The following is a 24,775-nucleotide window of genomic DNA, read 5'->3' as shown; positions in this document are numbered from 1 at the left end:
CTTATGAGAAATGGAAAATTAATGAAATTGATTCAACATTGATTGCACCTCTTTGTAGAGGGGCATGAAAACTTTGTGCACTCAAGCAGCCTTGGACTAGACAAATAGTAAGCTCCATGCAAAGCTTGCTTGAAGTATGCTCGAGTGGCTTTTGTAGGTTTTGCATATTGTAACTCTAAAGAGAGCCACTCAAACCCATTCAAAGAGTGCTTGAGTGGCAACATATTTTGTGATTTGTGCACAATTATTTTTCTAAAGAAACTATAAATTGTTAGATCACCAATTGTCCCAAATGCTTAAGTTGTTACGAAATGTGCTCCACGATGCATATCAAGCTCTCCAAATAAATAGGGCAACTTATTTTTATTCTAAACGAATTGAAGACTAGTCTAGTGCCCTAGTCTCCTAAGGGTTCTTTTCTAGTAGCCTATATCAATATTAGGCCCCGTTTGGTTTGTGGTCTTTTGGCTGAAAAAGCCAACAAGTCACAAAAAGTCAAAAAAAGTCAAAAAAATCAAAATGTGACATCATATACATCAATCAATCACTTCCCCCCCCCCCCCCCGACCCCCCAACTATATATTCAACTAAAATAATCATTCCAAACACACTTAACATTTTTCATCACCTCAAAAAAATCAAAAAGTCACTAAAAAAGCCGAGTTGCCAAACGGGCACTCAGAGAGAATCTTGAACATTTTAAATCTATGAAAAGCATGGATATGGGTTCAGATGTTGGTATAGATATGTTACGGGTACAATGATCTGACAAAACTTTAAAAAAATGAGATACCGATACAATAGAGGTACGCCCATAATATATATATATATATATATTTTTTATAGTTTGTAGTAGTGCATAATATATACCAATTAGAAAATCAAGTGCAAAAATTAGTTAAAGTAAGGTACTAACTAGAGAAGAAGAGGCCAAACAGATAGTTAGAGAGAATATGAGACTTACTGGAAGGCGTCAAGGAGACTAGTGAAATTCTAAGAGGGAGTGCGAGCGATGTGGAACGTTCATGGATACTCATGGAAACTTTATAATTTTAATTATATCTTTAATATTTTATTTTATTTATTTTTATTTTTAGTTTAATTAGGATCTTAGTATATTTAGTTTCTTATTTAGGGATTCTAGTTTAGGGATCTTAGTATGAAGTGGAATGAAAGGTGGTTTCCTTGAGATCCCCTTGTGGAATGTGAGTATGAAGTGGGATGAAAGGTGGTTTCCTTGAGATCCCCTTGTGGAATGTGAGGAGAACAATATTATCACTTGTTATACCATTAGACCATGAGTTTTTCATTTTATTTTTATAATGCGATATCTATGTTTTCTGGAACGTGAATTGTTTTTGTATGGGGAAGGGGAACGGGAACATGGCACGTCAAATGCTCTAAAATGTAGTATGATAGGAGTAGACTTATATATATTACATTTATGAATTTAAAGTACTTCTAGAATAATTTTTTTTTAACTATTAGGTATCCAATACAATTTAGTTTTTTTTTTTTTTTCTTTATCTAACAAAACATTTCTATAAACATCATGATCCATTTTTTATGTTTTGTCTCGTCAAAACTTAACTCACTTTAGATTTTAGTTTATTATATTTGATTTTTTTCCTCCTAAGGAAAAATTAAGTATATTGAAGAAAAAAATAAAATTGAGATCGCATCTGATGACTAAATTTACTGTTTTGGAATGAAAATATACCATGTTTTGGAACGTGCGTACCGATATGTAATTCGGTAGGGTGTTACCGTTTCTTTCTGGTAACATCGTGCGACATCATTTCAATCATGTGAATGGAGTGAAAACAACATACTCAGTGTCATGTTTCTTAGCATTGTTTTTTTTTATTAGTATTTGTGGACAATTACTTCAACTTGTCCTCTTGCTTAAACATTACAACTAGCCCTGATGACTAACCTGGTTCTTTTCTTCTTCTTTACTTTTTTCCTCTATTTGAATTCTAGTTGCTCGGTGCTCCTCGGATATATGAGAAATATGAAGGATCTGTTCTGAACTTTTTTAAGGAAATTCCTGATGACCAATGGGTCAGGTCAACTGATTTCACTCCGTCGCACTGCATTGGCCACTCTTCTGCTTTGTGTTTGGAGCTTCCAAGTTGGGTTCCGCTTCTAAACTTCAGTGACTATTTTGCATATTATAGAGAGAATGAAGGCCCATTCGTTTTGAAGAGTGGTTCCACTTTTTCTCAAAATTTGGATCTAGTACCCATAATGGGTCCTCCTCAAGGACTCGAATTGCCATATCAAATATTGTTCAGAATCTGTATGTTGGTTCAGCAAGGGTGTATTCCAGGACCAGCACTTGATATCAACTTTTTTCGGTTGGTTGATCCCAAAAGAAATGATATTGCATGTGTAGAATATGCCCTTGAGAAACTAATTCATTTAAAGGAATGCTGCTATGAACCTGTGAGGTGGCTCAGTGAACAATTCATAGAACTCCGCAAATCAAGGCAGCATCTTAGAACACCTGCTATTGCTTTGGATGATGGATTGGTGAATGTACGCAGGGTTCAAATAACTCCATGCAAAGTGTATTTCTGTGGTCCAGAGATTAATATGTCTAACCGTGTATTACGCCATTATCACGAAGATATTGATAATTTTCTTCGGATTTCTTTTCTTGATGAGGAGTTGGATAAGATGCACTCAACAGATTTATCCCCACGCATAGCTTCTTCAGATGAGGAAAGAAGAACGGCCATTTATAAAAGGATTCTGTCAACTCTTAGAAATGGCATTGTTATTGGCAATAAGAAGTTTGAATTTCTTGCCTTTTCATCGAGTCAATTACGGGAAAATTCTGCATGGATGTTTGCTTCGAGACCTATGCTAACTGCTGCTGACATAAGAAAGTGGATGGGTGATTTTCATCGGATCAGAAATGTGGCAAGGTATGCCGCCAGACTTGGTCAATCTTTCAGTTCCTCCAGGGAAACTTTGAGTGTTGGTAGGGATGAATTTGAAATTATTCCTGATGTAGAGGTTGTAAGAGGTGGAATCGAATATGTTTTCTCTGATGGAATTGGGAAAATATCTGCTGACTTTGCTCGGAGAGTGGCTGTAAAATGCGGCCTTAAAAGTTCGACTCCATCTGCCTTTCAGATTCGATATGGTGGATACAAAGGAGTTGTGGCTATTGATCCAACTTCATCAATAAAAATGTCTTTAAGAAGGAGTATGTTTAAATATGAATCGGAGAACACAAAATTAGATGTTTTGGCATGGAGCAAGTATCAACCTTGTTTCTTGAATCGCCAGTTAATCAGTCTTTTGTCTACCCTTGGGGTCAGGGATCGTATTTTTGAAAAGAAGCAAAAAGAAGAAGTAGATCAACTTGATACCATCTTAACAGATCCTTTAAGGGCACAAGAGGCACTGGAATTGATGGCTCCAGGAGAGAATACTAACATCCTCAAGGAAATGCTTATGTGTGGATATAAGCCTGATGCTGAACCATTCCTCTCAATGATGCTACAAACATTTAGGTCGGCAAAGTTGTTGGAATTGCGGACTAGAACAAGGATATTTGTTCCAAAAGGAAGGTCAATGATGGGATGTCTAGATGAAACCAGAACCTTGGAATATGGGCAGGTATTTGTGCAGTTTTCTGGTGCTGGAGATAGGATGCATGGTGATAGTGGCTCGTCACAGCGCAAATTTATTGTTGAAGGGAAAGTAGTTGTTGCTAAGAACCCATGCTTGCATCCCGGTGATGTTCGTGTCTTGAGGGCTGTTAACATACCAGCATTGCACCATATGGTGGATTGTGTTGTTTTTCCGCAGAAAGGATTGAGGTAAACAACAGTCATAATCTCCCGTTGAAATTGCTTAAACGTGTCTTGCTTTAAATTGTTAGAGGTTTAAAACTATAATTCTTACAATGTTGTATATTCTGCAAAAATTAAGTTCACAAGTGTTTAAAATTAAATTTGTAATATTTATACCAAATTCTTTTTATGAAGTTTTATTTGTAGTTTTTACTGTTGAGTAGTTATAAGGTATTATTATACTTTAGTATCTCTGTTATAAATTTGATATTTAAAAGGAGAGATCTCTATGCTCTCCAAATTTATGCGTCTTCTCTGTTTTCTTCTCTTGTTCTATTCATTTCTTATTCTCGTTCTTATGTTTAAATGATTTACAAAACTAACTTAATATGCTCTGGCCTTACATGCAAGTAAAAACATAATATTTATATTCAGGGGCGAAGCCCAGATTTTTTTTTTTTTTGAGTGGGATTAGTTAACATATAGTTTATGATATTAATTTCTTTTTCTGTTTCTGGTAGAACTTACATAAATTAACCATATTGCAGAAAAATAATTGACCAAATTTGTGCTTGTATTCATAAAGAACAAAATTTGAATGCTTATACCATAAATATTTGTCTATTATTGTTTACAACTAATTTTTGTACTGATTGAAAGTAGGTCACTAGGTTACATTTTAATCAAATGCTAGTTTTAACCAAGCTTTACTGTTATACACATATGACACTAGATTACAATGTTAATGGTATGTAAACTTTCAGCCAAGCTGTACTAGATTACACATGATATTCGTGTTGCTAGGACGTGCACTTAAATCTAATTGATCATAACTTAAACACTTATCATGTTAGGTATAGGAAATTGATGAAAACTGAGATTCCAAATCTAAAATTGATCTAGTATACATCAACAAGTAAAAGATCAGCTCTATAAAAGTCTTGGCTGAAACTTGCTTTTGCTGGTTTGCAACAAGTGCTTATCTTGTTTTCTATCTTCTTGTGTTTCTTTGTCTAGTCTCTCCCATCTTCTGTGAATTGACTTTAACTCTAATTTCTTACTTGGGAAACATGTCCTTTACTTTTTTTGGTATTAAAGTTTGATCTTCACTTACTTTTTCTGATTTTAGAAGTTCCAAACTAATGTAGTCATCTCTTAAATCTAATTGATCATAACTAAAACACTTATCGTGTTAAGTCTAGGAAATTGATGAAAATTGAGATTCCAAATCTAAAATTGATTAAATACACATCAACAACTAAAAGATCAGCTCTATAAAAGTCTTGGCTGAAACTTGCTTTTGCTTGTTTGCAACAAGTACTAATCTTGTTTTCCATCTCCTTGTGTGTGTGTGTGTGTGTTTTCTCTAGCCTTTCCCATCTTTTGTGAATTAACTCTAATTTCTTACTTGGGAAACATGTCCCTTACTTTTTTCTGGTATTAAAGTTTGATCTTCACGTACTTTTTTCTGATTTGAGAAGTTCCAAACTGGTTTGTAGTCACCTGTGATGTTTTTAAATGACTGTTAAATTTGGCTTGATTTATTTTCTTCTCCTGTAAGTATATCAGATTGGTATAAACAGCTTTCTTATTTGTTAGTTGTTACTAAACTTTAGTTGACTCTAATAACAGGCCTCATCCGAATGAATGTTCGGGGAGTGATTTGGATGGAGACATTTACTTTGTCTCTTGGGACTCTGATCTGATTCCACCGCGGCAAATCAAACCCATGGATTATACCCCTGCACAAAGTATGCTGTTGGATCATGACGTTACAATTGAGGTAGTACTTTCCACATAATTATATATTGCAGTAGTTTTCTTGATGAGACAATAAAAAGAGGGGGTGCATGCGCAGCACTATATGCTGTTACATTTTTGGAACTCCTTATTTTCTCCCTATCATATCTCTAGCTTCACTCATGGGTTGTGTTCTCTTTCTTTCTTTCTTGCTACTGTAGCATAATATTATAAAGAAGTATCATGCTGACCTTGAAATTCTCTTAGCACTGTTTCGTAATTGTTGTTCATAATGCCTCACTTCAAATGCATCTAGTGATTTGATTTATTATTTCATGTTGCCCTTCATTATCTTGCTTTTCTTATTTGCTGCATGCTTGTGTGAGCATATAAATATATAGTCACGCATCTTTGCAAAAGATGACAATTTCCGGTTTTCCATGAGGCAGATACACAAGTGTACACTATAGAACAGTTTACAAATGGACAGTTTGGAGTCGTTTCCTCCAGCTGCAGAAATTTTTTAAACCTACACGAATGGAAAAACTCTTTGAGAGTTGTCTGCATAAGATCTCGTGCTATTTAAATGAAAACAGGACAACATAAATACCCTATGCTCAAGTATGAACTACCAGACAGTAATTGATGGTGCAACCCTTCATTGGTTGGATGCTAATTATCCACTTAGGAAGCCTCAGATGAAGCCCACGGGCCCATTGCAGAGAAGGAAATTTTTTTGGTTATATAAATGTGATTGGTAGATTTTATTATTATTAATATTTAGTTAGAATCACAAATGGCCAGCCAGTGGCATCACCTCAACACGTCCACAAGGAAGGTTGGGGATTCAAGCCTCAGTAGGGGTATGGGTGTTTGGGAGGGTAGGACATTAAGGGATATTCGAGAGATTTCGCCGATCAAAAAAAGAAGTTAGAGTCTAAATAATTATTTGTTATGATATTTGATTATGTTTTCTAATATTAACTGTTTATCATTTTTCTATTTTAACTAGGGTTAATGAGCTATAAACTAAGAAGCACGGACACGTGAGACGACACGACATGCACACGGACATGTAAATTTTTAAAAAATGCAGGACACGACATGTTAGGGACACATTCAAAACATATATTTTTATATTTTTATCATATGTATATTTTTAAATATTTAATATATGTTTTATGACAAATATTTAATTTTATCAAATTTATCAACGTTAAGTATGCTATTTTAGTATTAAAAAAAAAATTATAACTTTTTTTAAAAAAAATAGCCCTCAACGTGTCCCTTGCGTGTCCTCAGCGTGTCCGCAACGTGTCCAAAGTGTCCCAGTGTGTCCAACTCTTTCCAGCGTGTCCGACATGTGTCCGGAGTGTGTTCGGCGCGTGTCCGTGTCCGACATGTATGCGACCTCCGGAAAGGTGTTCATGCTTCAGAGGCTATAAATATTGTATTAGTTAGATTTGGATTACTAAATTGTGTGTCTCAAGGTTGTGGCCTCTTTGTGTGTTTTTGTCTCTCGTTCTAACTATGTTCTGAATCAATTTGGTATTGGAGCTAAATTGGAGATCCAAAATCAAAATTGAAATTGAGACAGTGGGAGTGAGAGACAACCTACCCATTGTCATCAACGGTATGTTATCCCTGCCTCGCAGCGATCCTCATCAGTTTTCCAAATGGGATTTCAACGTCTAGAATTATGATGTGGTTAGAAAGTATGAGAACTTATAGTTTCTCATTTTGGGAAATTTCACCACCAGTTTTTCAAATGGAATTTCAGAAGTATTATATTTATCTCACTGAATGTTTCTTGCTGTTGTAGGACAGCACTTTGAACACTCTGCCTGCTTGTGATTGATCATTTGGTGATCTTAAATGATGCAAAAAAGATTGTAGTGCTTGGTTTTCTAGGTGATTTGTAGCTGAAATTTGGTGATTTGTATGTTTCAGAAAAAAGGATAGGGCTTTGGAAGCCAGCTTCTGTGTTGAAAAATCAAAGAAAGTGTTGTAATACGAATTGCCTTTGCTGAGAATCACAAATATTCTAGAAATGACTTGTAGAACTCCTTGTCACTTGTCAACTAATATAGATTTTGGGTTGCTCGCTTGCATCACATATTCCTTTATGAGCTTTGAAGAGCCGCTTTAATAATTGCGAGTTAATTTCTACTGAATTTTAAGGCTTACCAAGTTGTTATTTAGAGGCTTTTGGTCATTGCCTACTAGTTTGAGGACTCCAAATAAGAACTTTAAACTTTAATTAGTAAAACCAAGCCAAGTGGTTTGCATCCACAGATGGCCCAAAAACTTCCTAAACTAGACTGCTAAGAAAAGTAGAATCAATCCTGCGCTTGATTTGTGTTCCTGTACACTCGAGATGTTTGATAGAACTCCAAGTTAGCCATGTTCAATGCTCACTCAAATCTGTCTCATTTCCCCAAAACTTGTTTCTCTGTTTTATTCTACACATCACATGTTTTCTTGTGCATTGCAGGAAGTCGAGGAGTACTTCACGAACTACATTTTGAATGACAGTTTGGGAATTATTGCAAATGCCCACACGGTTTTTGCAGATAGGGAACCTAACAAAGCAATGAGTGATCCTTGTATAAGGCTTGCAGAGCTATTCTCAATTGCAGTTGACTTCCCAAAGACTGGTGTACCGGCTGAGATACCATCTGATTTACGTGTCAAAGAGTATCCAGATTTCATGGAAAAGCCAGACAGGACTACTTACGAATCAGAACGTGTGATTGGAAAGCTTTTCCGAGCAGTGAAAGACATTGCACCCCACTTAAACTCTATTGAATCTTTCACGAGGGAGGTGGCGAGGAAGTCATATGATCCTGACATGGAAGTGGATGGTTTTGAGGATTACATAGATGATGCTTATGATTACAAGAATGAGTACGATTTCAAGTTGGGAAATCTCATGGATTATTATGGGATCAAAACAGAAGCTGAAATACTTGGTGGTAGTATCATGAAAATGTCGAAAACTTTTGACAAAAGAAGGGATTCAGAAGCCGTTGGATTGGCTGTAAGGTCTTTGAGGAAGGAAGCTAGGACTTGGTTCAACAGGAAAGAAGCTGCATCGGGTGTTGGAACTGACGATGTATATGCAAAAGCATCAGCTTGGTACCATGTTACATACCATCCTAGGTATTGGGGTTGCTACAATGAAGGAATGAATCGGGAACATTTCCTTAGTTTTCCATGGTGTGTTTATGACAAGCTGATCCATATTAAGAGGGACAAATCTAGTATTAGGAGGGCTCTCCATTTGTCCTCTCTTGACCGGCAATTCAGTTATGGCTTGAGTTTGAGTTAGATATTCAGCAAAATCCAATTCCATGTTTAGTCGATTTGAAGCATTTGAAGATAACCAGAACTTTATTATGTAATATATATGGGTGTGTCTGTATTTTATCTTTGTTGCTTATTATGTGTGTATATTTTCTGAACTAGTAGATGTAAATGCTCTATGCTGATGATTGGTACTGGAAACTAGTAATATGTGATTGGAAAGATTTTGGGTTTCTTTTTCTTCCTTGTCTTGGAGTTCTGCTGCTTCTAGTGATTTTGCATGGGCTTGGGCTTGCTTTTGATGATGGGTAGGCTTGTTGTGCTTTTGCCCTTCCCTTCTGTGGTCTTTCATCGAGGAAAGTAGGCGTGATACGCCCCCCAAGTCTTTATTTGTAGGACTTACTTTGATGGTTCATGTGGACTTGGCTCTTTCATTCGGGCATTTTGACTATTCTTTTTCATCATGAAAGCATACCATTGCATTACATGTTTTAACATTTGTGTGACTTGCTATATGACTTTTATTTGTGAAAAATTCACTGATTAACGTATTCTGAGTTCTGCGACGTGTCTATGAAATGCATGCTTTCAAGAATAAGTCTATGAAGTATAGGGAAATGGATTTGGAAAATTAACCCAAATATGCTTCTGCATATGAGTGCATGATTATCACCAGGGATTTTTTTAAAAATCAAAATTGGCCGAGGTTTGCTTCTCTTTTCCGCCTCTACTTTTAATGTCATCTTCATCAAAATGGCTTCCTGTGCCATCTCCAATCATCTTTTTGTTTTTGTTTTTGGTGCAGAGGAAGGAAAACAACAGAAAATTGAACTGGGGCTAGTTTTTTTTTTTTATATGCATATGTATGTTGTATAACCAAGGGCTACTTTGACTTCTACCCATTTTTCTGCAATTTTTCCTTGATAGTTTGGTATACCTTTTAAATTTTATTGTCATCACAATTCATTTAGAAAGGGAAAAAGTGTGAAAAATTAAATGAAATATAAATATATTTTATTTATATTTCATTTAATTTTTTTCTTTCCAAATCCCTCTTCAAATGTATGAACCAAACACAATTTTAGTAAACTAGATGTGAAAATAAACCAAAACAATATGATTTCTCAGCTAATCAGAAAAGAAAATAATTATTATAATTTCTCATCATTATATTTAAATGAAATAAATAAATAAAAGCTTATAATATTATTTTTTGTATTTTGTAGATAGACAATTTAAATAATTTAAAAAAATTATAAAAACAACTTTCATTTCTTAACAAATCTCATAAATTTTAATAAAAATCAAAACCTAAATTTTAAGAAAAGTTTCTTTTATTTTTTTTTTGTTTTTCACAATTTCTCATTATTTTTAGAGCATCATTAATTCTTCACATATCCTTCATCAAATTTAAATTTGATTTTAAAAAAAAATGCAAAAAATGAGATTAATTCTATTTATCAAACTTATATCAAATTAAGTTTTTATCAAAAAATTCATCAAACGAGGAATGAATTAAATCTTTAATTAAATTTTTAACAATTACTTTTTCACTTAAATTTAATGAAATCATTAAAAGATAAATTGAAGATCAACTTTTTTGTTTTTCAAATAAATTAGTTATTTAAAAAAATTTGATGAAAAATTTAATCAACTAAAGATTTTATCTAAATTATTAAACAAATTTAATGATTTTTTTTTTCAATGGATGTTCTCAATAATCTGAACACAAGTATTGAAAGCTGTCAACTAATAATATTGTTGGAAAAAAATGGTTTTCGGCAACTTTAATTCAAAATTAAAGTGGGACACAATCGCCGGTTGAGGTAGATTTGAGTGGTTTTGTATTCTCTCAAGTGAGAAGATTACAATATAAAAATGATGGACCGAAACGATTGAGTTGGGAATGAGAATTGTCTCATAAAGTGGGCATCAATAAAAGTTGGGCTTGAGCCTAGGCTAAGACTTGGACTTAGTTTTAGTCTTGGTTTAGACTAGCCTAGGCTTGTGTATGTGCATATATTGGATTTAGTCTTGGGCGTGGGCTTTGTGTTATGCTGGACTGGGCTTGTCTTGTGCATATGTTTTAGACTGGGTGTGGATCGGGTATACTCATATCCATTTTGCAGCCTATCTAGTTGAATTATTTAAATAGCATTATATATATATATATATATTCAACTTTTGTAACTCTCATCTTTTGATGATAGAGTTGATGATCATTATGTACATGGGAGTTTTGCACTTTTGTAACTTTAACCCTAAAGGCTAGAGTTTATGGCTATTGATGCTAGGTTTTATGGTAGCCTTCATGGCTAAGACTTCTTCCCTACAAGTATAAAAAATGGCCTTTTCCGTTTAACTTAGAAGAAGAGTTTTATAAAGATTTTTTTATGGAAAATAGAGATGTTGTTTTGAGATAAAAATAAAAAGTTGGAGATGATTTTTTACACTAAAGAAAAATTTCCTATCTTCTTTTGCTAGTCCATTCTCTGGTTCTTGTTAGAGAGAGTGCAACCACTATCAAGTTCGCCGAAGCTATTCAGAAGGTGCTTCTGTATTAGCTGGTTTCGATTGTCGTATCCTGGAAGACAGACGCCGGTGTACCTTTAGCATCTATCAGGAGACGGTGAATCTGTTTTAAGAAAACTGTGGTATCACACAGGCTTCGGTTTACTTCATTTTGTTAGTTTTATTTTATTATGAATTTCTATAAATTCCACTATATTCTTGTTCATGAAATTCCAATTGTTTATTCAACATGAATCTATTTATTTTATTTAAGTACACAATTTATACAACAAATCTAAAGGGCAAACTACATTAGGGGTTATTTGAAATGGTATAAATAAATATATTTTTTATTTAAAAAATGTGTAGAAAGTTAGAGAGGTGATGTGACCTAAATAAATACACATATTTAGTTTATGCCAAATAGTGCCTAAGAGTCTTGTCTCATTTTGGTTTATGTGATTTTAATTAATTTTTATCTTTATATCATTTTGATTTATATAATTTTAATTAATTTGATTTTTATTATGAATTTATGATTTTATTTTAGGGGATTTTTTTTTTAAGGTCTCTAGTATTAAGATTTTATAGCATGAAAAACATCCAATATTTTAATAATGTCTAAGGTTCCTCAAATTGATTTAGAGAAAATTCGATCCAGAGAATTTCTCTGAACTTCACAGAGAAATTCTCTCTAGAGAAATTCTCTCAAAACCAGAGAAATTCCTAGAGAATCCTTTTCAGAGAAATTTTCTCCAACCTAGAGAAATTCTCTCCAAAATCAAAGAAATTCAATTTTCTGTAATTTCCAATGGTAGCTCTTTACTCATTTCTCAGACACATTTTATCTTCTTCATTATCTTCATCACAGACTTTTAACATAATAATATTCAAATTTTAAGTTTCTTCCCATTTCACACATTTTCTCAGCAACCAGACACGCAACCACTAATACAAAGTTCAGAGAAATTCTTTCCAAATTCTCCCTGACCCAGAGAAATTCTCTCAAAACTAAAGAAATTCCCAGAGAAACCTTTCCAGAGAAATTCTCTCCGGGCCAAAGAAATTCTCTCCAAAATCAGAGAAATTCATTTTTTATTTCCAATGGCATCTCTATACTCATCTCTCAAACCCATTTCATCTTTTTCATCACAGACCTTCAACCTAATAATATTCAAATTTTGAGTTTCTTCTTATTTCACCCATTTTCTCAGCAACCAAACACGTAACCACCAATACAACAATTAACTAAAATAAAAAATCCAATTGCGCAATTTTCACAATGACCATCATCATCTAAAATAGCACTTAAATTCATCAATCTTCATAGTTACATATACATATACATATATATATATATATATATATATATGTGTGTGTGTGTGTGTGTGTGTGTATGCATATAATTCACTTGAAAATATGGCGGAGGAGGGAGGAGGATTGGTGGACCCAATGTTGGGGATCAAATAGAATCGCTGCTGATTTGCTCGTCGAAAGGTCATTGTCGGAGAAAGAACCTAACGGGTGGGTCTGGTGGGTTTGGGCTTGATACAGGGCCAACCCGAACAGGGCTTCAGCCTCTCAAACCGACTTCATCTTCTTCATCACAGAGCTTCACTTCTTTCGTCTATGCAGAGAAAGATTACAACGTCGCGAAGCACCTAGATATCATCGTTCGACACCCCAAACAAGAGTCTGATCATAAAGGTCGGTGAAGAGAAGCAGAGTCTGATCACGAAGGTCGGTCACAGCAGTGGAGGCGGAGGTGGCGGCCATTGAAATGAGTGAAGTGAGGTTTGGATTTGGAGAGAGAGAGATAAAAATAGAGAAGGTAGAGAGAATATAAATAAGCTTTGATTTGAAAGAGTCAAGTTCTCTGTGATATATGAGTGTGGGGTTGAGGGACTTTAGGCATCATAAAATAATATTATGGATCTCTTCTATTACTAAAAATGAGAGAGACACTTTAGGCTAATTTTCCCTTTATTTTAATTTAAATTGTTAATTTTTTTAATAAAATATAAGCATATAAGTGAATTTATGTTATGCTCTATATAATTTTTAAGGGTTTGTTCAGGATGTAGGTTGATTTTTTGGTTTTTTGGCCCCTTTGGGATAGACTTTTTGTTTTTTTTTTTTTCACTTTTGTGAGAGAAAAAATAAAATGATTATGGTTTGGATGTGACATTTTGTCTTATTGGACTAAAGAGCCTATTTTGTCTTTTTGTGACTATTTTAACCAAAAGCCCCATTTGAGCTTATGCCAAACGAACAACTTAGTGATCATTTTTTTTTTCAAAAATTCTAATTGTTTATCAACTAAATTAAGGTCTCGTTTGGAAAGTTAGCTATTTTATTAGGCTAAAATATTTGTGTTTGCGAAGAGTGTTGGGTTTTTTTGTAATTAAATGTGATATTTATGAGAGAAAAAGTGAAATGATTATGGATTTGATGTGATATTTTATCTTATTAGTTATTTTAGCATATTTTATCTTTTTATCGATATTAGCCCAAAAAACAAAAACAAAAAAAGGCCTTTCCAAACAAAGCCTAAATTGATAGGTTGTTTGGGATGTGCTATATAAGTGTACTTTTTGACTTTTTGGCTAAAAAAATAAGAAAAAAAAGTATGTTTGGAATAACTTTTTGACTTTTTACGGAAAGATGTGCAATAAAATATTGTAGTAAAATCAAAATGACCATTCTACCCTTATTGACATTTTGAATTTTAACTTTTTTGACTTTTGGGTAGTTGAATTCAAAGGGCAAAATGATAATTTTGCCCTCTAGGCTTCCCTACAAGCTTCCCCTAAATAGTATGGACCTTTTGAATTTTTTAGTAACTTTTTGACTTTTGTAGGTTATCTCAAACAAGCACTAAATCCAAGATTAAAAGTCAAAATTAATCTTATTAAAATTATAAGAATTAAAATGACACAATCAACAAAAACATAATTTATTAGAGTACTAAAAATTTATAAATTTTATAAAAAAAATACTCAAAAAATATTAATATATTCTCTACCCTCACACTTAAATTCTTGTCACTGTATTCTAGATGGGTGATTCTATTTACACCACTCTTTTATCTCTATACACCCTCTATCTCATTACACCACTAAAAAAAATATTAGATTCTCATTACACCCAATATATTATCAAAACAAGTCCTAAGGTAAAAAAATCTTCAAACCCCATCTTTTTACACCCAAACTTTTTTGGTGTTCAATTGCCAGAAACAATAGATCCCTCCACCATTTTGTTTCTATACATTTACAGAACCACTTTCTCCTAAACAATTTTTTTTAATTTGTGTTGGGCCTGTTTGGTAATACAATACTAATCAATTTGAATTACTCCAGTGCCATGTTACCAGATACAATTTTTTTCCTTGCATTATGTTACCGTTCAATTGGATAATTTCAGTTTGCTTCACAACAAAGCGAGTGGAGCTATAGCGATCCCGATTCTTCCTCCTTTGGTTGTTGTATCCGGACTTGGTTCCGTGGATGTCAGTTATGGGTTATATCTTGTTTTCGTCCTTCAATACTTTGTATTTGAGTTATAGGATATTTTGGGCAGGAATGTTACAGGTTGGGTGTGATTGGGAGCAAATGGTTGCTGTCCAGAATTTTGGTCCTTCGCTCGAGCGAGCCTTTTGTCGCTCGAGCGAGCTCTGTGTTATAGATCCTTCGCTCGAGCCAGGGTTCCTTCGCTCGAGCAAGAGTTGAGTTTTGTATCTGGTGGCTCGAGCGAGAAGTCCTTCGCTCGAGCTTGCGTCTGCGTCTGGTTCTGAACCTGAAGGTTGCAATTCGTCACTCGAGCGAGCTTTCCTTCGCTCGAGCGAGCGAGCGAGGTCTATGTTTTGGGTTTCTTCGCTCGAGCGAGCATTCTGTCGCTCGAGCGTGCTTCTGGGTTGCAGACCTGAAGCTTTGAACTGTTGGCTCGAACGAGACTTTCTTTGCTCGAGCGAGGGTTCTTTGTGTCTGGTCGCTTGAGCGACCAATCCTTCGCTCGAGCGAGCCTGTGTTATATCAGTAGACAGCAGCGGGTAAACACTTCACTTTTTCATCTCTTTTGATTTCAAAACCCTAGATTCAGCTCTCTCTCTCTCTCTCTCTAAACTTAACTTCTCTCTAGGATTTCATCTATTTTTAGTGTGTTTCTACCCTAAGTTCTTTGTAAAAAAGGTAGAGGGTCGCGAGGGCTTTGTTTTAATCTGAACAATAGTGGATTTGGAGCACTTTGGCTTTTCCTCATCTACTCCTTTGGGCTTCTGGGGTTTTGACTTAAATTCATTTTGATTAGTGGGCATTGTTGGGTAACTTTGGAAAAAGTTAGGGTATGGTTTGTAATTTATAAAAGAGGGGTTTTGTGTTCAATAACTCTATATGTATTTAAGGCCTTGGAAATATGAGTTTGAGAGTTAAATTGGGGGAATTTGGTCTTAGAACCAATATTTGAGAAAAATGGAAAATGCCCTAATTTTTGAAATAAATTAATTTGTATAATTAATTTGGGGAAAATGTGGAAATATGAAATTGAGTTGATATCCATGAAATTGGGAAAATTATGGGATTGAAATGTGTAGTTGGGTAATTTAATCACTCACCCATGAAAGTGTCGATATTTTATCGGTTGATAAATTTACTATATGTTTAGAGATAACTGCTTTGGGTTATCGGTGGAGAATAGTTTTGATTGTTGTAGACACTGTATGTTGATTAGGGAAAACTGAAACTAATTAGATTGCATATGTCATTGAATATGACGGTTGGATTAATACAGCAAATATGTGTATTGATTGATTATTGTATGTGATGAAGTGCTGAAATACATTATATATGTACATTTGTTAGGAAGGAGATAAGGGATGTACTCCAGTGTGTTGGAGGAGATAGGGGATGCACTCCACACACATATGTGTTTATATACTTCAACACATTATTTATGTATCTTTGTTTGGGAGGAGATAAGGGATGTACTCCATATGTGTTACTTTAACACATTATTTATGTATCGTTGTTTAGGAGGAGATAGGGGATGTACTCCATATGTGTTCATATATTTTAATACATTGCTTGTGTATCTTTGTTTGCGAAGAGATGTGGGATGTACTCCATATGTGGTTATATGCTTAAATACATTATGTATGTATCCTTGATTGGGGGATAATGAGGGATGGACTCCGTAGATAACTAAGCTGGCTAGAATGTCGGGGGTGAAAGTCCCGAAACCTTATAAATTGAAGTGCATGAATAGAATTGTTAATTGGAGTATTAATTACATGAGATGTAGTCTCACTTTGAATCATGAATAGCGGAAGTATTACTGAGTCGAGCTGTAGTCTCACCTAAATTGTTTGGTTAGATAATGAACCATATTGAGGAATTGAATTGGATAAATAAGGGAAGTGGATGGTGGCATGGATGTATTTGTTGTCAGGAGATGAGAAGGGTATGAATTGGTCTGCACGTGTTAATCATTTGTCGAATGATAATGGTTTAGTTATTTCTCATATTGGGTTTAGTTTATCTCTATTGGGCTTTGGCTCACCCTTTTTGGGATACCATTTTCAGGTACAGGAGACGTGCCAAGTTCAAGACCTTTGCTTGGAAAGTTGTCGGAGTTGAAGACTCTATTTTGCTATTTGTTTTATTGATTTTATGTAAATGCAAGCCGAGGGCTTTACTGGTAAAAGAGTTAAAACTCTTCTTATGTGTAACCAAGTAGCAACTTGGAAAGATGTAAGCTCGTAGGGCATTTTATTATTGTTGTAAACATTTGTTACCTATATGAAATCCTCTTTTGTAATGTTAACTCTGATGTATGTATGGAAAAGTGATCTATCTTTCATTTATATAGAACTATTAGATGTCGGATTTATGTATTATTTTGAGGGCGTTACAACTTGGTATTAGAGCATACTGGGTTCGAACACTTTGGGTATGCGGGAAGTGATTAGTACCACAATGGGTTTGTCTCGCTTGTTAGAGACTTGTGTATGATGTTATGTGTTTAAATTGATAACATGCTTATGTGATTATATGGGTGTGAGATTTAGTTTCTAGGATATTGATTGGATCCTTGCGTTTCTGGGAGTCCTGTTGGAAAGGCACTTGATCACTGCCGTTTCTGACTAGAACTCTAGCAACGTCACGGGACGGTCACTATCCGAAAATGCGATTCATAAGTGCTTATGTGATTATGTGCTTATGTGGAATGAATTACAGTTGTCCATCATGTTAGGATATGAGTGTGTTAACTTCGACACTTTTGTTAATGTGCTAATACCTTTGTTACCTTCACTAGGATGCCTAGACGAGGAAGTTTTGATTTCCCTCCTTCCGCACGGGAAGAGTTGCAGAAACAGTTTGTGGAGTTACGCCAAGGTACTACACCATTGGTACAGTTCGAGGCTTGGTTTGCTAACCTGTCGAGATTTGCCCCAGAATTAGTGAAGATGGAGGAATTGCATTGTTCAGAGTTTGAGAGTAGGCTGTGTGACGATATCCGAGAAAGGATTGCTGGGTCTTGGCATAGGAGTTATGGTGTGCTTGTTAAGGCGACAGCTTATGTAGAGGCATCAGTACTAGCTATGGGACAAAATAGGGAAAAGGCCATGGTTGTGAGTGATGGTCAGAATAGAGAGGAGGCCATCTCGGTAACTTCTACGGTTTATAGGTACTTGTAACATGCCCGGGGGGTACCCGCGCGCGTTAAACAGTTCGGACCCCCAAGATCCCTTTGATCTATTCTCACGAGTGCAATGTGAAACATAGATGAGAGTCCAGATTTGGCAACTTTTATTGAAAATCCATTTTATTGCAATTTTGTCAAAAATGGACTGCGTCATCAGATCTCAGAGTCGCCACCTAATATTTATTTTGGGAAAATTAGGAAACCCATAACTCGTGCCAAGGCCACTGTTCGTCGTAACCAAGGATGCTTGGCTCGGAACCTTAGGTATGAGAGGGGAAGGTCAATAATGAGCACCCCCGCCCACCCGATCAAAGATCGGCCTTTACTAACCATGATATGAATTTTATTTTATTTATATGTTCATGTTCTGATTAGTTAATAAATCCTAAAATTTACTATGTGAAGCATACAAGTATAGACTATGCCATTCATTTTGGAGTAATTTGATATCATGCATTTTGAAAGAGTTTTGACGATGTACAACCCAAATAAATTGAGTTTACAAGCATGAAAAATCAACATCATTCCAAATTAAGCGACACAACCTCCATCCACTGGCATTCATAGAGTTATATCACATAAGCAACTAGCCTCATGGTAGAATGCTAGACATAGTAAGAAAAATACACACACACGGGATGCTAAAGCATAAAAACTCACATGTTTGACGTCCCACGAACAAGCTGCAAAACAAAGTTAGTAAAATATGCATGATCTTATATACAAAATCCTAATGCAATTCACTCATGAGATGCAACTAAAGATTCGGCTTCTAAAATATGATATGTGAATCATCTCAAGAACATGAGGTAGCGCACATAATCACATAGGAATTGATTAAATCCACAAATGCAAACTTAGCCGAATCAAGATGCATGAAACATGGATGCAAAGCATAACTATGATGAAAAATAAATATGATGTTTATGTACAAATAAAGAAAGCGAGTAAAAGAACGGGATAGAAAGAAGAGGGGCGGGGAATTATTACAACATTTAAAGAATAATTACAAACCAAATTAGAGAGGGATGAGGAGAATATTACAACAAAATAAAAACCTCACAATACACTCAAAATAAAATAAATAAATAAAATAAAAGCTTCATGTTCTTTAGAACCGCCGGCGGAAATTGGTCAATATTGGGAGATTACGCCATCTTGTTCGGAAGAAGCTAACCGATCGGCCAAATAGGCCGGCCGGCGAACTAGGCCAAGCAAAACCTGTCTTGTTGCAAAACCAAGAAAAGGAACAAACAAAAAAATATGTAGGTGGCTCAACTAACCACTACCGGTTAGATTAAAAAAGAAAAGAAAAATAAAATAAAAAAAAAAGTGCAAACTCACAATATAAGCCTAAAGCAATAAAACAAATATAAGATAGAACATGCAAGATTATAACGGAACTAATATGAGACTAATACACGAAAAAAAATAAAAAAATAAATATGAGGTAAAACATGCAAGATTACAACAAAACTAATATGAAATTAAAGTATGCGAATAAAAATAAATAAATAAATAATTATGAGCGAAACAAACCACTAGGATTATAACAACACACTATGAAATATAAAGTAAGAAAATAAATATGAGATAAACAAACTACTTGGATTATAACAAAACACAATGAAATAAGAAGCAAGAATATGAATATAAAATATAAGAAAATGAAAGATTAAAAATTCACCTTCCAAAGAAAGATTGAACTTCTTGATTTCCAAACTTCCTCTTGATCACCCTCAAGTGTAGGAAGTGTGTTCTCAAATCCTCAATTCGAAATTATGGAGTTTATGGAGTTTGTGGTATGGAAAGTGGCTAACTCTCAAGTTTTTCTCACTTTCAATCACTAAACATTCTTCCTTATGATCGAGGCGATTGATCTTTGGCTATATCAGAATTTTTGGAGTGATTTTGGTGTATGGAAATGAGGAATTTCAGTAGCTATGGAAGGTATGGGGTGTATATGGAAGATAGAAATATTTTTGGCTAAACAACTCAAATTTTCTCTCTTTTTCACTCTTTTCTCACTCCTTTCTCTTCAATTTCGTGGTCCTCTCCCTCTCTTACAATATGATCATTCTATATAGGCAATGAGGGAGAGTAAAGGTCAAAAAGAAGGTGGGAGACAAGGTGGGAGACAAGAATGTGATAGGAGGGCAAATTTTCAAGGTGGTTGCATGGGATACTCCTTTATGGATGCAAACAAAATATCTTTTTGACTATGGAGGATGATTAGGTATAATGGAGGATGAGTGGATGCACTTGAATGGCTCAAAAAATGGGTAAATGGGTTGTCCCAACCGAACCAAAACCAAGAAAAATGGGCTATTGTTGTTTTGGGTCGAATCAACAAAATCTGCTTTTAAGCCCAACTTCAAATGGGCATATCTCCCCCATATGGACTTGGTTTTAGGCAGTTCTTTGGTCCAAATTGAAGCCCCAGGAGTCTACTTTCCAATGGTGGAGGCCTCACATTTAAATTCCAAGTGTACAAAGAGATATGCCTAATTTAGTGAAGGCTGTCTCGGGCTGGATCAACAAAATCTGCTCTTAAGCTCAACTTCAAATGGGCATATCTCCCTTATTTGGACTTGGTCTAAGGTGGTTCTTGGGTCTAAATTGAAGCCCCAGAAGTCTACTTTCTAATGGTGGTAGCCTCACATTTAAATTCTAAGTGTACAAACAGAAATGCCTAATTTAGTGAAGACTGCTCATTTCCTTCTTAATGATTTGATACTCATCCTTTTCCTAAACCAGCTTTCTTTCATCCCCTCCTATTTCCTTCAACTCCAAACCTATAAAGAAGATATTTTTAAATATTTTTCAAAAATTTCACCTCCCTTCCATTTATTTCCACTTTGTCCTTACTCGGTTTACTGAAAAGTGTAATATTTTAATCGAAATAGAAGCCTCGGGACATCGTAGAAACATTTAAAAAAAACATATTTTGAAAAGAGGGTTTTAAGGTATAAAATAGTTTGGCCAAAAAAATGGGTGAAGGTTGGGATTAAAACTTAAATTCCATCTTTCTTACTGAGAATTTTGTGAGAAACACATTCTAATTGTCATCATCGGGTAATCAAAAGAAAGCGCCCGAGTCTTAGGGCCGGTCAAAATGGGGTGTCTACAGTTGCCCCTCTTTGACAGAGCTCAAAGTCATTTCATGACGTGAGTGAATGTCAAAGCCCAAAGACGACCCTTTTGACAAGGCCGTAAGACTTGGGCAAATAAACAAGATGCAATGCAAGTGGTTGAACCCGAAGGTTGCCTACGTATCCTTTTACAAGGAATCAAACCAGCGTAGTTCAGGGGCAGAATGGAAGTGACATGCTCAAAAATGCAGTTTGAAGGTTGGACTTACACGCTTTGCGAAGCCAGTTGTTTGAAAATTCATGATTATGCAATGCAATATCATGCCATGGAGTGATGATAAAGATATGAAGATGACAACAATGAAGAGGCAAGCTTCGTGCAAATGATATGAAATATAACAGGGGATGCATTGCATTAAATGTGCCACAAGATCACATGCAAATGTGTCACGGAGAAAGGGAAGGTTTTAACCAAGGAGAACAACAATGGTGTAACCAACAGGCGTATCTCAACGTATTCTATACGGAGAGAGGGAAGGTTTTAACCAACGAGAATGACAATGGTGTAACCAACAGGCGTATCTCAACGTATTTATACGGAGAGAGGGAAGGTTTTAACCAGAGAAAATGACAATGGTGTAACCAACAGGCGTATCTCAACGTATTTTATACGAAGAGAGGGAAGGTTTTAACCAATGAGAATGATAATGGTGTAACCAACAGGCGTACCTAACCGTATTTTATACGGAGAGGGGGAAGGTTTTAACCAAGTAGAAAATGACAATGGTGTAACCAACAGGCGTATCTCAACGTATTTTATACGGAGAGAGGGAAGGTTTTAACCAATAAGAATGACAATGGTATAACCAACAGGCGTATCTCAACGTATTTTATACGGAGAGAGGGAAGGTTTTAACCAGAGAAAATGGCAATGGTGTAACCAACAGGCGTATCTCAACGTATTTTATACGGAGAGAGGGGAGGTTTTAACCAGAGAAAATGACAATGGTGTAACCAACAGGCGTATCTCAACGTATTTTATACGAAGAGAGGGAAGGTTTTAACCAATGAGAATGATAATGGTGTAACCAACAGGCGTATCTCAACGTATTTTATACGGAGAGAGGGAAGGTTTTAACCAATAAGAATGACAATGGTGTAACCAACAGGCGTATCTCAACGTATTTTATACGGAGAGAGGGAAGGTTTTAACCAAAGAGAATGACAATGGTGTAACCAACAGGCGTATCTCAACGTATTTTATACGAAGAGAGGGAAGGTTACGAGAATGATAATGGTGTAACCAACAGGCGTACCTAACCGTATTTTATACGGAGAGGGGGAAGGTTTTAACCAAGTGAAAAATGACAATGGTGTAACCAACAGGCGTATCTCAACGTATTTTATACGGAGAGAGGGAAGGTTTTAACCATGTAAACATCACGTTTCACGTGAAAGGAGTAAAGGTGGATTCGAAATCCAAACGCGTCTCACGCAAGTGGAAGAAGGTATGGTAGAATGACAAGGGGTAACCTCTACATGTAGAAGCCACCGATGTCGCTTTTCTTCCTGATCATATTCACAACTTTCCCTATTCTCCAACGGGGTGACAGACTAGGTTGGTTCAGTATCCAGAATTGAGGCGCATACACGCTATCTCAACCTATGGGGCTGCCATACAGATTTCAAGCCGGGGATACACCCCTGGGTATTTAAACCAGACTTTAGTCTCGGAAATTCCAAACCTTTTGCGTTCTAGGCATCGCCATTCGAACTCTAGTTTCCACCGTCGCAGTTGGTCTTCTAGGAACTCATTGCAATCACAGGCAGGTGGCTATACCAGACCATCTGATGTCGTTCGGGCATGACAAACACCAAAGGAATTGCACCTTTAGAGGATTTAAGGTCTCCTAGACCATTCTTAGACCATTGAAGTCGTTCGGGCACGACAAACACCAAAGGAATTGCACCTTCAGAGGATTTAAGGTCTCCTAGACCTAGGGAGTGCACAAGATGGTGTGATACGCAAGATAGTGCGATTAAATTGAAATTGCACAAGACAGTGCGATGGAATCGAAATTGTGCGATAGGTGCTTTATTATGCGTTAGATGCACAGAATGTAAGGAGGAATTGTATGCTCGAACCAAATACCGTATACATATACTATGTACAGACAAAATACATACAAATACGACAATATACACAGACATGCATGTACGGTATACATACATAGATTCGGGGAATATTCTGTTTGCAGCCATCAACGGAAAGATACCGTTACTGAGGAGGCATATTCCGTTCGCTGACGTCAACGCACGTACGCAAAACACGCAAAAAAAAGAAAGGAAAAATGAAAAATGCATAGACACGGGGGTTCGACCCTCTGATCTCAAGTTTGGCCTTCGAGTCCTCGACCACTGAGCCATGCCATTCTTGTGACAAAATATTCAAACAAACATATATATATAGGTATATGAGACATATATATACATAAGACCAAAACAAAACAAAAGAAACATTTGTTTGTGGGGTTCGAACCCCTGACCTCTGGCTCAACCTTCCAGCCTTCAACCACTGAGCCAAACCACTGAACCCAAGCCACTCTTGTAACTAAAACGTTCAAACAAATATATATAATACATAGATATACAATATATATACATATATGTATAAATATACAATTCTCCCGCCTCTCTCTCTGTTTTTGTCTCACTCTCTCTTCCGTCATCTTCTTCGAGCGTTGTGTCTGGCGCACGATTTCAACAATCGCGGCGCCTGACCGACAGGCTATCCAATCGTGCCCCGATTGTCAATGATCATCTCAGCCTTCTTCCCTCTTTGTCTTCTCCTTCGCTCTCTTCTTAAGTTGAGGCCTGCGAGAGAGAAGCAGAGCCAAAGCCTGCAAACTTTCTCTGCCACCACTCTACAACCTCTTTCTTTTGCATTACTCTCCTCTGTCATGGCCTCTTCACATGGTTCTCTCACTCTTTTTCCAGACCTGAACGAGTCCACGATAGAGATGACCAATTCTGACTCCCCTGAACCTCAACCACAGGCTCCTCCTCCTTCCCCTGTTTTCAACTTTCCAGCGATGTCAGTTGAACAAATCATGGCGGCACAATCTGACATCGAAGCAAACTCGTATACGCTGAGGTCATGTGTGGAGACTGTGACAGCGGTCTCCAACTTGTCCCGTCGACTGCAGAACAGGATGTGTGAGGTACATCGGTTAAATGCACAACTCTCCCTCCTCCAACGTATGTACAAAGACGCTCGGGTAGAAATTGGTGTGCTGAAAAAGCAGAACAAAGAATTGAAACGACTAACGACCTCCGTGACTCGATTCGGAGTTTCTTCGCACAACCAATTTGATGGCCGGCGAGGAATAATCTCCTTTGGAAGTTCTGCCAAGGCTGAGGCAGAGTCTTCAAAAGCTTCGAAGGAGTAAAGATGAAACGAGGCAGCTGATGGTAAACTGTGTGCAAATGAAGCTGGTTGTAATCTTCTCCGCCGAGTTGCTGCCGAAAAACTGAGAAGATGCTACTCTCCCTCTTTTGGTTTTCTTATGTTTGTTTGTTTGTTTGTTTTTTTTTTTTTTGTTTTGGAGTGAGCAC

At 36.1% G+C, this 24,775-nt stretch overlaps 1 protein-coding gene and 1 long non-coding RNA gene across 2 annotated transcripts in view; one reads left to right on the top strand and one right to left on the bottom strand.

Moving 5' to 3' along the window:
• Positions 1-9,095, top strand: part of RDR1 (RNA-dependent RNA polymerase 1) — a 28,409-nt gene extending 19,314 nt beyond the window's left edge. Inside the window, exons 3-5 of the mRNA XM_028214535.2 lie at positions 1,984-3,836; positions 5,442-5,592; positions 8,044-9,095. Of these exons, the coding sequence (XP_028070336.2) occupies positions 1,984-3,836; positions 5,442-5,592; positions 8,044-8,880 (2,841 nt within the window). The 3' untranslated portion in view covers positions 8,881-9,095. The remainder of the gene's footprint in view (positions 1-1,983; positions 3,837-5,441; positions 5,593-8,043) is intronic.
• A 9,845-nt stretch (positions 9,096-18,940) lies between these two features.
• On the bottom strand, positions 18,941-20,127 carry LOC145791024 (uncharacterized). Its single transcript, XR_014330647.1, has 2 exons — positions 19,756-20,127; positions 18,941-19,289 (listed from the first exon to the last, which is right to left on the bottom strand). It is a non-coding gene; the product is annotated as an uncharacterized LOC145791024 (long non-coding RNA).
• Positions 20,128-24,775: the final 4,648 nt, after the last annotated feature.

The sequence above is a fragment of the Camellia sinensis genome, chromosome 5, assembly GCF_055761805.1.
Source record: "Camellia sinensis isolate YWXY chromosome 5, ASM5576180v1, whole genome shotgun sequence".
Classification (NCBI taxonomy): Eukaryota; Viridiplantae; Streptophyta; class Magnoliopsida; order Ericales; family Theaceae; genus Camellia; species Camellia sinensis.
This window is presented reverse-complemented; position numbering and strand designations above follow the sequence as displayed.